Source organism: Oncorhynchus nerka, linkage group LG4, assembly GCF_034236695.1.
Source record: "Oncorhynchus nerka isolate Pitt River linkage group LG4, Oner_Uvic_2.0, whole genome shotgun sequence".
NCBI lineage: Eukaryota > Metazoa > Chordata > Actinopteri > Salmoniformes > Salmonidae > Oncorhynchus > Oncorhynchus nerka.
The window spans coordinates 10,045,531-10,059,337 of NC_088399.1; the positions used below are offsets into that span (position 1 = coordinate 10,045,531).

The 13,807-nt window shown below is 42.0% G+C and overlaps 1 protein-coding gene across 1 annotated transcript in view; it reads left to right on the forward strand.

Annotated features, from left to right (window-relative positions):
• Positions 1 to 13,807, forward strand: part of LOC115117757 (ADAM metallopeptidase with thrombospondin type 1 motif, 17) — a 156,704-nt gene that overhangs the window by 40,111 nt on the left and 102,786 nt on the right. The window contains exons 9-10 of the mRNA XM_029646256.2: positions 3,174 to 3,314; positions 4,186 to 4,336. Coding sequence (XP_029502116.2) covers positions 3,174 to 3,314; positions 4,186 to 4,336 — 292 coding nt within the window. The remainder of the gene's footprint in view (positions 1 to 3,173; positions 3,315 to 4,185; positions 4,337 to 13,807) is intronic.

Here is a 13,807-nt window from a genome sequence, read left to right on the forward strand (position 1 = left end):
GACTAAACTTAATATACATGTCTGACAGTCAAAAAAGCATGTATTTTTAGCTGTGTAGCTCAGAGTAAAATAGCAAAGTATCAGTCTTTGCAATGGCTTGGATGGCCTCATTGAATTTGCCATTTTTAAAACACAAGATAAAACGGCTACAAAAAACTATGAAGTAGATGTTCTTCCTGAGCATTGGGATTTATAGCCAGTCATGCAGAACTAACTGAGATTAAAAACCAATGGTCGCGTTAACCCTCAAATCAGATGCTTCACAGTCCAGATGCAGACTGCTTCATCTGCATGTGGTGTTTGGATGTTTTTATTTGATTTTGTTTAACTAGTCAAGTCAGTTAAGAACAAATTCTTATTTACAATGATGGCCTACCAAAAGGCAAAAGGCCTCCTGCGGGGACGGGGGATTAAAAATGAAAAATAAAACAAAACACACATCACGACAAGAGAGACATCCCAACACTACATAAAGAGAGACATAAGACAACAACATAGCATGGCAACAACACATGACAACACAGCATGACAACAACATGGTAGCAACACAACATGGCAGCAGCACAACATGGCAGCAGCACAACATGGTAGCTGCGCAAAACATGGTACAAATATTATTGGGCACAGACAACAGCACAAAGGGCAATAATGCTGTGACAACAATACATCACGCGAAGCAGCCACAACTGTCAGTAAGAGTGTCCATGATTGAGTATTTTAATGAAGAGAGTTTGAGTGTTTTTTGCAGCTTGTTCCAGTGGCGAGCTGCAGCGAACTGAAAAGACGAGCGACCCAGGGATGTGGGTGCTTTGAGGGAACTTTAACAGAATGTGACTGGCAGAACGGTGTTGTATGTGGAGGATGAGGTTTGCAGTAGGTGTCAACGGTTTACAGAGAAACCAGAGTTCCATATTGAGCTGAACCTGAATTTCACATCCTCTCTAGCCTTCCTAAGTAGACTCCAGGGTGGCTAGCGTCTGATGACTTGAGAGAAACAAACAGGAATTATTTATTTCTGAACAACTTGCAGAAGTTGCAGAGTTTTGTGCATTTCTCTCCTAACTCAGTGTTTGACTTGTTCCTCGGTAATGATGGGGTCATGTCCTCTGTAGACAATGGTGGGTTAAGGAAAGCATCTGAAAGGCCCGGCTTAGTCTTGAGCCATTGGGTCCCTGACAAGGCTTGCGAGTCACCTCCATTTTAGTAACCTTATCAAAGTGTTTTTACAAGAGAGAAGCTTTGTTCCTCCTCTGTGACCCTTGATGCACATGATCTTTTCTCACCAGCCACTGATGCGATTTCACAATAGGTCCAGGAGGTCTCACTTTGTCCTGTGGAAATGCGGTAAAAAACAAAAAGGAGAAAAAAGGGGGAGGAAACCAGCCCAAATGTAGACATGAAGGGAATTATCTAAGATCTGAAGGTTGACTGTTGGGAATATATTGCTAATGAAGGATTCCGTATTATGGGATATGACTTATGATAATATATGTGCTTTATTTGTACTTGAATAGTGACTTAAAATACATCATGGACATGCATGCAGTGCAGAATATTTTGAAAATATCTGAGGGGGTTTTGCTGTCAAGACAGGGAGGGGTTTGGGGTCAAGATTGAAGTAAAAAATCATGACCTGGTCCACTGATTTAATCCTCACATCAAATAATTTCCCCAAAAATGTCTAACAGTGTTTCTTTGTGTTTTATTGCTGGACTTTTGTCTCCCATTTGCACTAGAGAGCCAATGAAACCACTTTAAAGGGGAAGTGCAGTTAAAAATGAGATTTTAAAGTAGTGCACTATGTAGGGAATATGGCTCTGGTCAAAAGTAGTGCACTATGTAGGGAATATGGCTCTGGTCAAAAGTAGTGCACTATGTAGGGAATAGGGCTCTGGTCAAAAGTAGTGCACTATGTAGGGAATATGGCTCTGGTCAAAAGAAGTGCACTATGTAGGGAATAGGGCTCTGGTAAAAAGTAGTGCACTATGTAGGGAATATGGCTCTGGTCAAAAGTAGTGCACTATGTAGGGAATAGGGCTCTGGTAAAAAGTAGTGCACTATGTAGGGAATATGGTAGGGAATAGGGCTCTGGTCAAAAGTAGTGCACTATCTAGGGAATATGGCTCTGGTCAAAAGTGCACTATGTAGGGAATATGGCTCTGGTCAAAAGTAGTGCACTATGTAGGGAATATGGCTCTGGTCAAAAGTAGTGCACTATGTAGGGAATATGGCTCTGGTCAAAAGTAGTGCACTATGTAGGAAATATGGCTCTGGTCAAAAGTAGTGCACTATGTAGGGAATATGGCTCTGGTAAAAAGTAGTGCACTATGTAGGGAATAGGGCTCTGGTCAAAAGTAGTGCACTATCTAGGGAATAGGGCTCTGGTCAAAAGTAGTGCACTATGTAGGGAATATGGCTCTAGTCAAAAGTAGTGCACTATGTAGGGAATAGGGCTCTGGTCAAAAGTAGTGCACTATCTAGGGAATAGGGCTCTGGTCAAAAGTAGTGCACTATCTAGGGAATAGGGCTCTGGTCAAAAGTAGTGCACTATCTAGGGAATAGGGCTCTGGTCTAAAGTAGTGCACTATGTAGGGGATAGGGTGCTACTTGAGAATGCAACCAAATGGAAAGCCATCATCCCCCCCTTCCCTCTACCCTCTCTGGATAGAAATCTGTAGCAGATGAGCATTGACTCGTTGCCCTCAGCAACTGGAATCAAGGCGTATTTAATACCCGTGACTGAGTGAACTTATGCCGATGTTTATTTGCTAATTCCCAGCGCTTTTCATGTTCTTGCTTGTTTTTCGGCAACGACACATGGTTATGGTTTCATGCTAGTGTGTCCTCCTCGGACCAGGTTGGGTGTATTTTTTTGTCCTCTGGTTTTGATAATGTCGATAATGTGCTGGTAATGTGTCGCAACATTTTTCTGAAATCCATATTGGATTTCCTCACAGTTTACACCCTGCTGATTCGAGAAATCATCCAACCAGGATTTCTGGGGGAAAAAGTTGTAGGATATTTTCAGAGATTTTGCTAGCCTGGATTGTGGTATCATGGCATGATAAGGAGTGTTAAGGAGTGGCATGATGGCACAAACAGACTGGTACCCAGGCAAGAATTTTGCAACCTTAGTCAATAATGTTTTTTTCTCTCTCTCTCTGTGACTGTAGCATGGGTGTGAGTCACGACAACGACCACCAGTCATGTGCGGACGGCCTCCACATCATGTCGGGAGAATGGGTCAAAGGTCAGAACCTGGGCGATGTTTCCTGGTCTGGCTGTAGCCGCGACGACGTGGAGAAGTTCCTCCGGTAAAACCAGCCATCCTTCGTCCTCCTCTTCCTCTTCCTCTCACCCTGATCATTTACGTTTCAATTCACTTAATTTCATTCATTGGTTGTCAGTTTGACCAACTTAAACGTTAAAATAATGTTTTATATATTTATTATTTTCATATCGGTTATTTGCAGTCCATTGTCACTATCACGTGTCATCCATTTTGCACAGAGAACAGGACACCCTGCACACTGCAAGGTTTCACTCCTCTCCCCAGTGACGTTATGCATGTATGTCTAAAGACTTGTTTATAACATCAACTACAGCCACAAGAGTCATGCTGTGGAGGAATGCAGCTTGACATTTATTGTCATGAATCTTGCCCTGGAGGCAGAACTGAGCGATTTTCAATAGACGGGCCAGCTGCAAAGTCAAAATTGGCTATGTTGTAAAAATTCATGAAAACGAACATTTGATTTTTAAGTCTTCATTTCAGATTCCTGACAATGAATGCCAACCTGCTGGAGGAATGAGGGGTTGAATGAGACAGCTGAAAGCTGTGGATGATTAGTTGACCATAATACAGTAGTAAAGTACAGCCAGTGTAGCTGGGAATTTGGCCCGTATTCACAAATCAGTTTAGCCTTTTAGATCATAATGAATAAGATTATATCGACAGGGGGACCTGATCCTTGATCAGAACTCCTAATCTGAGACGCTTTATGAACCCAGACCTGGGTTCAAATAGTATTTGCCATAGTGACGTGAAATGCCCTCAATCGGAAGTCACTTCTTTGCCAGGTTAGTGGAGAGTGACTCAATAGAGAACGTTTCTGTGTGTGTGTGTGTGTCCATGTGTCCGTGTGTGTGTGTGCATGTGTGTGCATGCACGTGTGTGTGTCGTAGGTCCAAGGCCAGTAGTTGTCTCCTCCAGACCGACCCGCTGAGCTTGAATTCAGTGATCCTGCCATTCAAACACCCAGGGATGACTTACACGGCAGATGAACAGTGTCAGATCCTCTTCGGAACCACCGCCTCCCACTGTCAGAACATGCAGGTGAGTGAAGCACTAGGAAATGGGAGTCGATTACAAAAGGCATGAACTGCATCGCTGCATCGGAAATGGCGCCATTTCTTTTCTAAGGGTGCATTCACACTGAGCAGCACAGAGTAAAATGGTGGAGCCAGCTGAATGTATTTCAATGGGGAAGGTGCATTGGTTTGCATGAGGTTGCAGCACACCAAGCACACCAGGCCTCAAAAAGCGCATAGCTTATACTCTGTTACCTCTGTGATGCGTCGCGAGGTCCTCCTACATCTGAACAGAGCATGTTGGGATCAGTACCTAGTTTTGAGTTCAGAGAATATTTCCCCCTATTAAAGACAAGAGCTGTGTTCGAATACCCATGCTAACATCCTGTATACCACATACTTAATGAGTATATACTACATGCTATATACTATAAGTTCATTTTAGTGTACTGTAAATAAACGGTATCCTTTCAGATGAGCGTACTAGAGCTTTGCCTGTCTACCGGAAGTTGATGCTGTTGCTATGCAACCTCTTACTAGCTTGTTAGCATAACAATTACTAGCTAGACTTTTTACGACTTTGGGAGTGTTCTTAAATTCAATCTGGAGTGCCAGCGGGCCGTCAGAGACCGCTCTGGGTGTTTGTAAACTCAGAGAGTTGTCAGATTGTCAGTTCATAAATTCAGAGCGTTTCGCTCTGGGAGCGTTCAGAGCGCACACTGGACACTCTGGCCCGAGGAGTAGAGTTGACCCGAGTGTTCTGGCCTCACAACGGCAGTCAAGCACCCAAGCTAACTGGCTAACGTTGGCTAGCTTGCTAGCTACTTCCAGACACAAATTAGAGAACAACTCACTCTGATCATTTTACACGCCTTAGCAGAGCTGGTTAGGCAGTTTTCATGTTATCTAGAGTGTTGATGACTAACTGTGCTGCTGCTGGTAACAATTTAATTACGCTAACACTGGCCATATTCACCGGGTGTTGAGCATATATTCATCAGTTATTCTGCGCTCGAGAGTGCTCTGAAATCGGAGTAGCTAGCCAGAGCGAATTTACGAAAGCAACCAAATGTCCATTGAGAACACACATGAGAATACCACTTAGCTAAGAATGACAGGAATAATCCAGTCAATAAACATTGGGTAGTTAGTTAGAGATAGCATATAGTTAATATACTGGCAGATTTCAGTTATTAGTAGACAACTAACATTAGGTAGCTAACTAACAATCTGGTACATACTGCTGTAATGATATGCTATGCGGTTCGTAAGGATAGCATAGCTAACAAATTGTCAGCCAACGTAATGTGTAAGGTAACTTATTTGAACGTCATTACTTTATTACATTGTTCAAAATGTTCTTAACATTTGTCATCATTTGTTAAAGCAATGAATTTGTATTCGTTCTCGTTGGACTTTGGCTGCATGTTTTCCGCCATTTTCTTCAAATCTGAAAACAATGTGAAGCCAAGCCCATTTTCTTCAAATCTGAAAACAATGTGAAGCCAAGCCCCTTTTCTTCAAATCTGAAAACAATGTGAAGCCAAGCCCCTTTTCTTCAAATCTGAAAACAATGTGAAGCCAAGCCCATTTTCTTCAAATCTGAAAACAACGTGAAGCCACGCCCATTTTCTTCAAATCTGAAAACAACGTGAAGCCACGCCCATTTTCTTCAAATCTGAAAAGAATGTGAAGCCACGCCCATTTTCTGAATAATTGCATTATGGCCTTCATATTTATATACTTCATATTTTGGCGAATGTAGTACGACATCCGGGAACTTTTTGGCATAGTAACTATATCTATACTATGACCAATAAGGATACAATATACTCAATTTACGCCACACATAGTACAGTTAGTGCGGTTAGTAGGAGCATTCAAATATTTGTGATTATGTACGGAAGTTCTCCCCTTACTAAGATAACAACAACAACAACAACGTCATATTTCTAAAACTAGAAAATTACTCAAATTAAAATAGACTTCCTTACATAGCAGAAATCAAAGCGATCTTGACTTCATCGATTCCTACTTATGTTACAATGGCACACTCACTGAAATACAATTATTATTATTTTTGCACTGTTGCCACTGTATGTTTGTCACCATGTTACTATGGAGACACCGGTATCAACCACATCCATCAGTTCCAGAACATATCCCCCTTTCCGAACGGAACAGATCTCTATCTCTCTGAGAACCCTACAAATCACTTCCTCCGAGGTCTCGGGGGGAATGTTTTTGCTGTTTCGATAACCACTCAAGCTTTAATTCATAAAAAACCTGAGACATATGAACCATATGAACTCTCCCCCCACCCAGTCGCTCTGAGTGAATCCTTAATCTTCACCATAAATCACCAACAATAGTTTTTAAACGGATGACAGATAAATTAAATAAAGAATTACCAAAGATTCGATCGAGGTTCCTCACGTCGCGTCCTGTCACGATAAGATGGCGGCGCAGCCTCGGTGGTGGACCCATTTGTACCCCAGAGGCTCAGCAATCTCATAAAAAGCAACCCATTAATTAAGCTGTGTTATCAGGCACCATGGCAACCGCTGAGTTTACAAACCAAACACCCACCCCTAAATGGCATTGTGATTTTTTTCCCACCAGAGTACAAGCGGTTTGAAGAGAACGTGAGCTTTTTATCCACCGTTGGGCTTGTGAAGCTGTATTTAGAGCCTGCAAGTGTTTTTATGGGTCAATGAGGGTTTTTACTGAGATTGTTAGGTGTTGTTTTATTGTTGTCAGGTGCTAATGGAAAACAAGAGGTCAGTTTTCCTTCTTTTCTTTTCTCATTGAGTTTGTTGCGATTGTGTAATTAGTGAAAATGCATGTAGGCGTGATGCCCACTGTGTTGTTGTTTGAATCACAGGTTGTCCATTTAAAAATATGTTTTAGGGGCCTACAGTAAAGCCTGTATGTGGTTAGAGGTCCTTCACCCAACAGGTGGTTGGTGCATCTGGCCTCTTTAACCATGTAAACCCTACACCCTTTAACCATATGAACCCTACACCCTTTAACCATGTAAACCCTACACCCTTTAACTGTGTAAACCCTACACCCTTTAACCATATAACCCTACACCCTTGAACTGTGTAAACCCTACACCCTTTAACCGTGTAAACCCTACACCCTTTAACCATATAAACCCTACACCCTTTAACTGTGTAAACCCTACACCCTTTAACCATATGAACCCTACACCCTTTAACCATGTAAACCCTACACCCTTTAACTGTGTAAACCCTACACCCTTTAACCATATAAACCCTACACCCTTTAACTGTGTAAACCCTACACCCTTTAACCGTGTAAACCCTACACCCTTTAACCATGTAAACCCTACACCCTTTAACTGTGTAAACCCTACACCCTTTAACTGTGTAAACCCTACACCCTTTAACCGTGCAAACCCTACACCCTTTAACTGTGTAAACCCTACACCCTTTAACCGTGTAAACCCTACACCCTTTAACCGTGTAAACCCTACACCCTTTAACCGTGTAAACCCTACACCCTTTAACTGTGTAAACCCTACACCCTTTAACTGTGTAAACCCTACACCCTTTAACTGTGTAAACCCTACACCCTTTAACTGTGTAAACCCTACACCCTTTAACTGTGTAAACCCTACACCCTTTAACTGTGTAAACCCTACACCCTTTAACTGTGTAAACCCTACACCCTTTAACCATATGAACCCTACACCCTTTAACTGTGTAAACCCTACACCCTTTAACCATATGAACCCTACACCCTTTAACTGTGTAAACCCTACACCCTTTAACTGTGTAAACCCTACACCCTTTAACCATATGAACCCTACACCCTTTAACTGTGTAAACCCTACACCCTTTAACTGTGTAAACCCTACACCCTTTAACTGTGTAAACCCTACACCCTTTAACCGTGTAAACCCTACACCCTTTAACCATATGAACCCTACACCCTTTAACTGTGTAAACCCTACACCCTTTAACTGTGTAAACCCTACACCCTTTAACCGTGTAAACCCTACACCCTTTAACTGTGTAAACCCTACACCCTTTAACCGTGTAAACCCTACACCCTTTAACCATATGAACCTTACACCCTTTAACTGTGTAAACCCTACACCCTTTAACCATATGAACCCTACACCCTTTAACTGTGTAAACCCTACACCCTTTAACTGTGTAAACCCTACACCCTTTAACTGTGTAAACCCTACACCCTTTAACCATATGAACCCTACACCCTTTAACTGTGTAAAACCTTTAACTGTGTAAACCCTACACCCTTTAACCGTGTAAACCCTACACCCTTTAACTGTGTAAACCCTACACCCTTTAACCATATGAACCCTACACCCTTTAACTGTGTAAACCCTACACCCTTTAACCATATGAACCCTACACCCTTTAACTGTGTAAACCCTACACCCTTTAACCATATGAACCCTACACCCTTTAACTGTGTAAACCCTACACCCTTTAACCATATGAACCCTACACCCTTTAACTGTGTAAACCCTACACCCTTTAACCTCTTGCCTCTACTTGGGACGCTTGCGTCCCAACTAGAGCTCTGGAAATGCAAATGCGCTACGCTAAATGCTAATAGTATTAGTTAAAACTCAAAAGTTCATTAAAATACACATGCAGGGTATCAAATTAAAGCTACACTCGTTGTGAATCCAGCCAACAAGTCAGATTTTTAAAATGCTTTTCGGCGACAGCATGAGAAGCTATTATCTGATAGCATGCACCAATACACTACAACAGAAAAGCACAGCAGGGAACGTAAACAAAATAATTAGCATTTCGGCGTTACACAAACCGCACAATAAAATAGAAAACAGTCATTACCTTTCACCATCTTCTTTGTTGGCACTCCTAGATGTCCCATAAACACTATTGGGTCTTTATTTCGATTAAATCGGGCCATATAAAGCCAAGATATCGTTATATGTAGACTGTGTGATAAACGAAAAAACAGCGATTTCACAACGTAACGTCATTTTTTAAAATTCAAAAAGTAGACGATAAACTTTCACAAAACACTTCGAAATACGTTTGTAATGCTACTTTAGGTATTAGTAAACGTTAATAAGCGATAAAAATCATCCGTAGGCGATGTAAATATCATTAGCTGTCGTCTTGGAAAAATTTCAGGAGAGAGCTCTTCCGGAATGATCTGGGCGGAGACCGGAGGTAAGTCGTGCCCCTCTTTCGGTTCAACCAAGAATCAAAGATGATTCAATTCACAAGACTCTAGACAACATGGGGATGCTGTGGGAGTTGAATGCTCGGTCTTATCTAATTCGGCTCACTGTTAACAATTGCTGGAAGTGGCGCAAGGATATTTATTTCCATTTTCTGTGATCAGGTTTTCCTGCGCTTTCCGATGTAACGCACGTTATGTAATAGCCACAGTCGTGATTTAACCAGTTTTAAAAACGTCCGAGGGTTTCCTATCCACACATTCTAACCATATGAACGTACTATATTCCTGGCATGAGTAGCAGGGCGCTGAAATGTTGCGCGATTTTTAACAAAATGTTCAAAAAAGTAGAGGGTCGACTGAAGAGGTTAACTGTGTAAACCCTACACCCTTTAACTGTGTAAACCCTACACCCTTTAACTGTGTAAACCCTACACCCTTTAACCATGTAAACCCTACACCCTTTAACCGTGTAAACCCTACACCCTTTAACCATATGAACCCTACACCCTTTAACTGTGTAAACCCTACACCCTTTAACCATATGAACCCTACACCCTTTAACTGTGTAAACCCTACACCCTTTAACTGTGTAAACCCTACACCCTTTAACCGTGTAAACCCTACACCCTTTAACTGTGTAAACCCTACACCCTTTAACCATGTAAACCCTACACCCTTTAACCATATGAACCCTACACCCTTTAACCATGTAAACCCTACACCCACCCTTTAACTGTGTAAACCCTACACCCTTTAACTGTGTAAACCCTACACCCTTTAACCGTGTAAACCCTACACCCTTTAACTGTGTAAACCCTACACCCTTTAACTGTGTAAACCCTACACCCTTTAACTGTGTAAACCCTACACCCTTTAACTGTGTAAACCCTACACCCTTTAACCGTGTAAACCCTACACCCTTTAACCGTGTAAACCCTACACCCTTTAACCATATGAACCCTACACCCTTTAACTGTGTAAACCCTACACCCTTTAACCATATGAACCCTACACCCTTTAACTGTGTAAACCCTACACCCTTTAACTGTGTAAACCCTACACCCTTTAACCATATGAACCCTACACCCTTTAACTGTGTAAACCCTACACCCTTTAACCGTGTAAACCCTACACCCTTTAACTGTGTAAACCCTACACCCTTTAACCATATGAACCCTACACCCTTTAACTGTGTAAACCCTACACCCTTTAACCATATGAACCCTACACCCTTTAACTGTGTAAACCCTACACCCTTTAACCATGTAAACCCTACACCCTTTAACTGTGTAAACCCTACACCCTTTAACCATGTAAACCCTACACCCTTTAACCATATGAACCCTACACCCTTTAACCATGTAAACCCTACACCCAAACTTTAACTGTGTAAACCCTACACCCTTTAACTGTGTAAACCCTACACCCTTTAACCGTGTAAACCCTACACCCTTTAACTGTGTAAACCCTACACCCTTTAACTGTGTAAACCCTACACCCTTTAACCGTGTAAACCCTACACCCTTTAACCATATGAACCCTACACCCTTTAACTGTGTAAACCCTACACCCTTTAACCATATGAACCCTACACCCTTTAACTGTGTAAACCCTACACCCTTTAACTGTGTAAACCCTACACCCTTTAACTTTGTAAACCCTACACCCTTTAACTGTGTAAACCCTACACCCTTTAACTGTGTAAACCCTACACCCTTTAACTGTGTAAACCCTACACCCTTTAACCATATGAACCCTACACCCTTTAACTGTGTAAACCCTACACCCTTTAACCATATGAACCCTACACCCTTTAACTGTGTAAACCCTACACCCTTTAACTGTGTAAACCCTACACCCTTTAACCATATGAACCCTACACCCTTTAACTGTGTAAACCCTACACCCTTTAACCGTGTAAACCCTACACCCTTTAACTGTGTAAACCCTACACCCTTTAACCATATGAACCCTACACCCTTTAACTGTGTAAACCCTACCCCCTTTAACCATATGAACCCTACACCCTTTAACTGTGTGAACCCTACACCCTTTAACTGTGTAAACCCTACACCCTTTAACTGTGTAAACCCTACACCCTTTAACTGTGTAAACCCTACACCCTTTAACCATGTAAACCCTACACCCTTTAACCGTGTAAACCCTACACCCTTTAACCATATGAACCCTACACCCTTTAACTGTGTAAACCCTACACCCTTTAACCATATGAACCCTACACCCTTTAACTGTGTAAACCCTACACCCTTTAACTGTGTAAACCCTACACCCTTTAACCGTGTAAACCCTACACCCTTTAACTGTGTAAACCCTACACCCTTTAACCATGTAAACCCTACACCCTTTAACCATATGAACCCTACACCCTTTAACCATGTAAACCCTACACCCACCCTTTAACTGTGTAAACCCTACACCCTTTAACTGTGTAAACCCTACACCCTTTAACCGTGTAAACCCTACACCCTTTAACTGTGTAAACCCTACACCCTTTAACTGTGTAAACCCTACACCCTTTAACTGTGTAAACCCTACACCCTTTAACTGTGTAAACCCTACACCCTTTAACCGTGTAAACCCTACACCCTTTAACCGTGTAAACCCTACACCCTTTAACCATATGAACCCTACACCCTTTAACTGTGTAAACCCTACACCCTTTAACCATATGAACCCTACACCCTTTAACTGTGTAAACCCTACACCCTTTAACTGTGTAAACCCTACACCCTTTAACTTTGTAAACCCTACACCCTTTAACTGTGTAAACCCTACACCCTTTAACTGTGTAAACCCTACACCCTTTAACTGTGTAAACCCTACACCCTTTAACCATATGAACCCTACACCCTTTAACTGTGTAAACCCTACACCCTTTAACCATATGAACCCTACACCCTTTAACTGTGTAAACCCTACACCCTTTAACTGTGTAAACCCTACACCCTTTAACCATATGAACCCTACACCCTTTAACTGTGTAAACCCTACACCCTTTAACTGTGTAAACCCTACACCCTTTAACCATATGAACCCTACACCCTTTAACTGTGTAAACCCTACACCCTTTAACCATATGAACCCTACACCCTTTAACTGTGTAAACCCTACACCCTTTAACCATGTAAACCCTACACCCTTTAACTGTGTAAACCCTACACCCTTTAACCATGTAAACCCTACACCCTTTAACCATATGAACCCTACACCCTTTAACCATGTAAACCCTACACCCACCCTTTAACTGTGTAAACCCTACACCCTTTAACTGTGTAAACCCTACACCCTTTAACCGTGTAAACCCTACACCCTTTAACTGTGTAAACCCTACACCCTTTAACTGTGTAAACCCTACACCCTTTAACTGTGTAAACCCTACACCCTTTAACCGTGTAAACCCTACACCCTTTAACCATATGAACCCTACACCCTTTAACTGTGTAAACCCTACACCCTTTAACCGTGTAAACCCTACACCCTTTAACTGTGTAAACCCTACACCCTTTAACTGTGTAAACCCTACACCCTTTAACCGTGTAAACCCTACACCCTTTAACCATATGAACCCTACACCCTTTAACTGTGTAAACCCTACACCCTTTAACCATATGAACCCTACACCCTTTAACTGTGTAAACCCTACACCCTTTAACTGTGTAAACCCTACACCCTTTAACTTTGTAAACCCTACACTTTAACTGTGTAAACCCTACACCCTTTAACTGTGTAAACCCTACACCCTTTAACTGTGTAAACCCTACACCCTTTAACCATATGAACCCTACACCCTTTAACTGTGTAAACCCTACACCCTTTAACCATATGAACCCTACACCCTTTAACTGTGTAAACCCTACACCCTTTAACTGTGTAAACCCTACACCCTTTAACCATATGAACCCTACACCCTTTAACTGTGTAAACCCTACACCCTTTAACTGTGTAAACCCTACACCCTTTAACTGTGTAAACCCTACACCCTTTAACCATATGAACCCTACACCCTTTAACTGTGTAAACCCTACACCCTTTAACCATATGAACCCTACACCCTTTAACTGTGTAAACCCTACACCCTTTAACCATGTAAACCCTACACCCTTTAACTGTGTAAACCCTACACCCTTTAACCATGTAAACCCTACACCCTTTAACCATATGAACCCTACACCCTTTAACCATGTAAACCCTACACCCACCCTTTAACTGTGTAAACCCTACACCCTTTAACTGTGTAAACCCTACACCCTTTAACCGT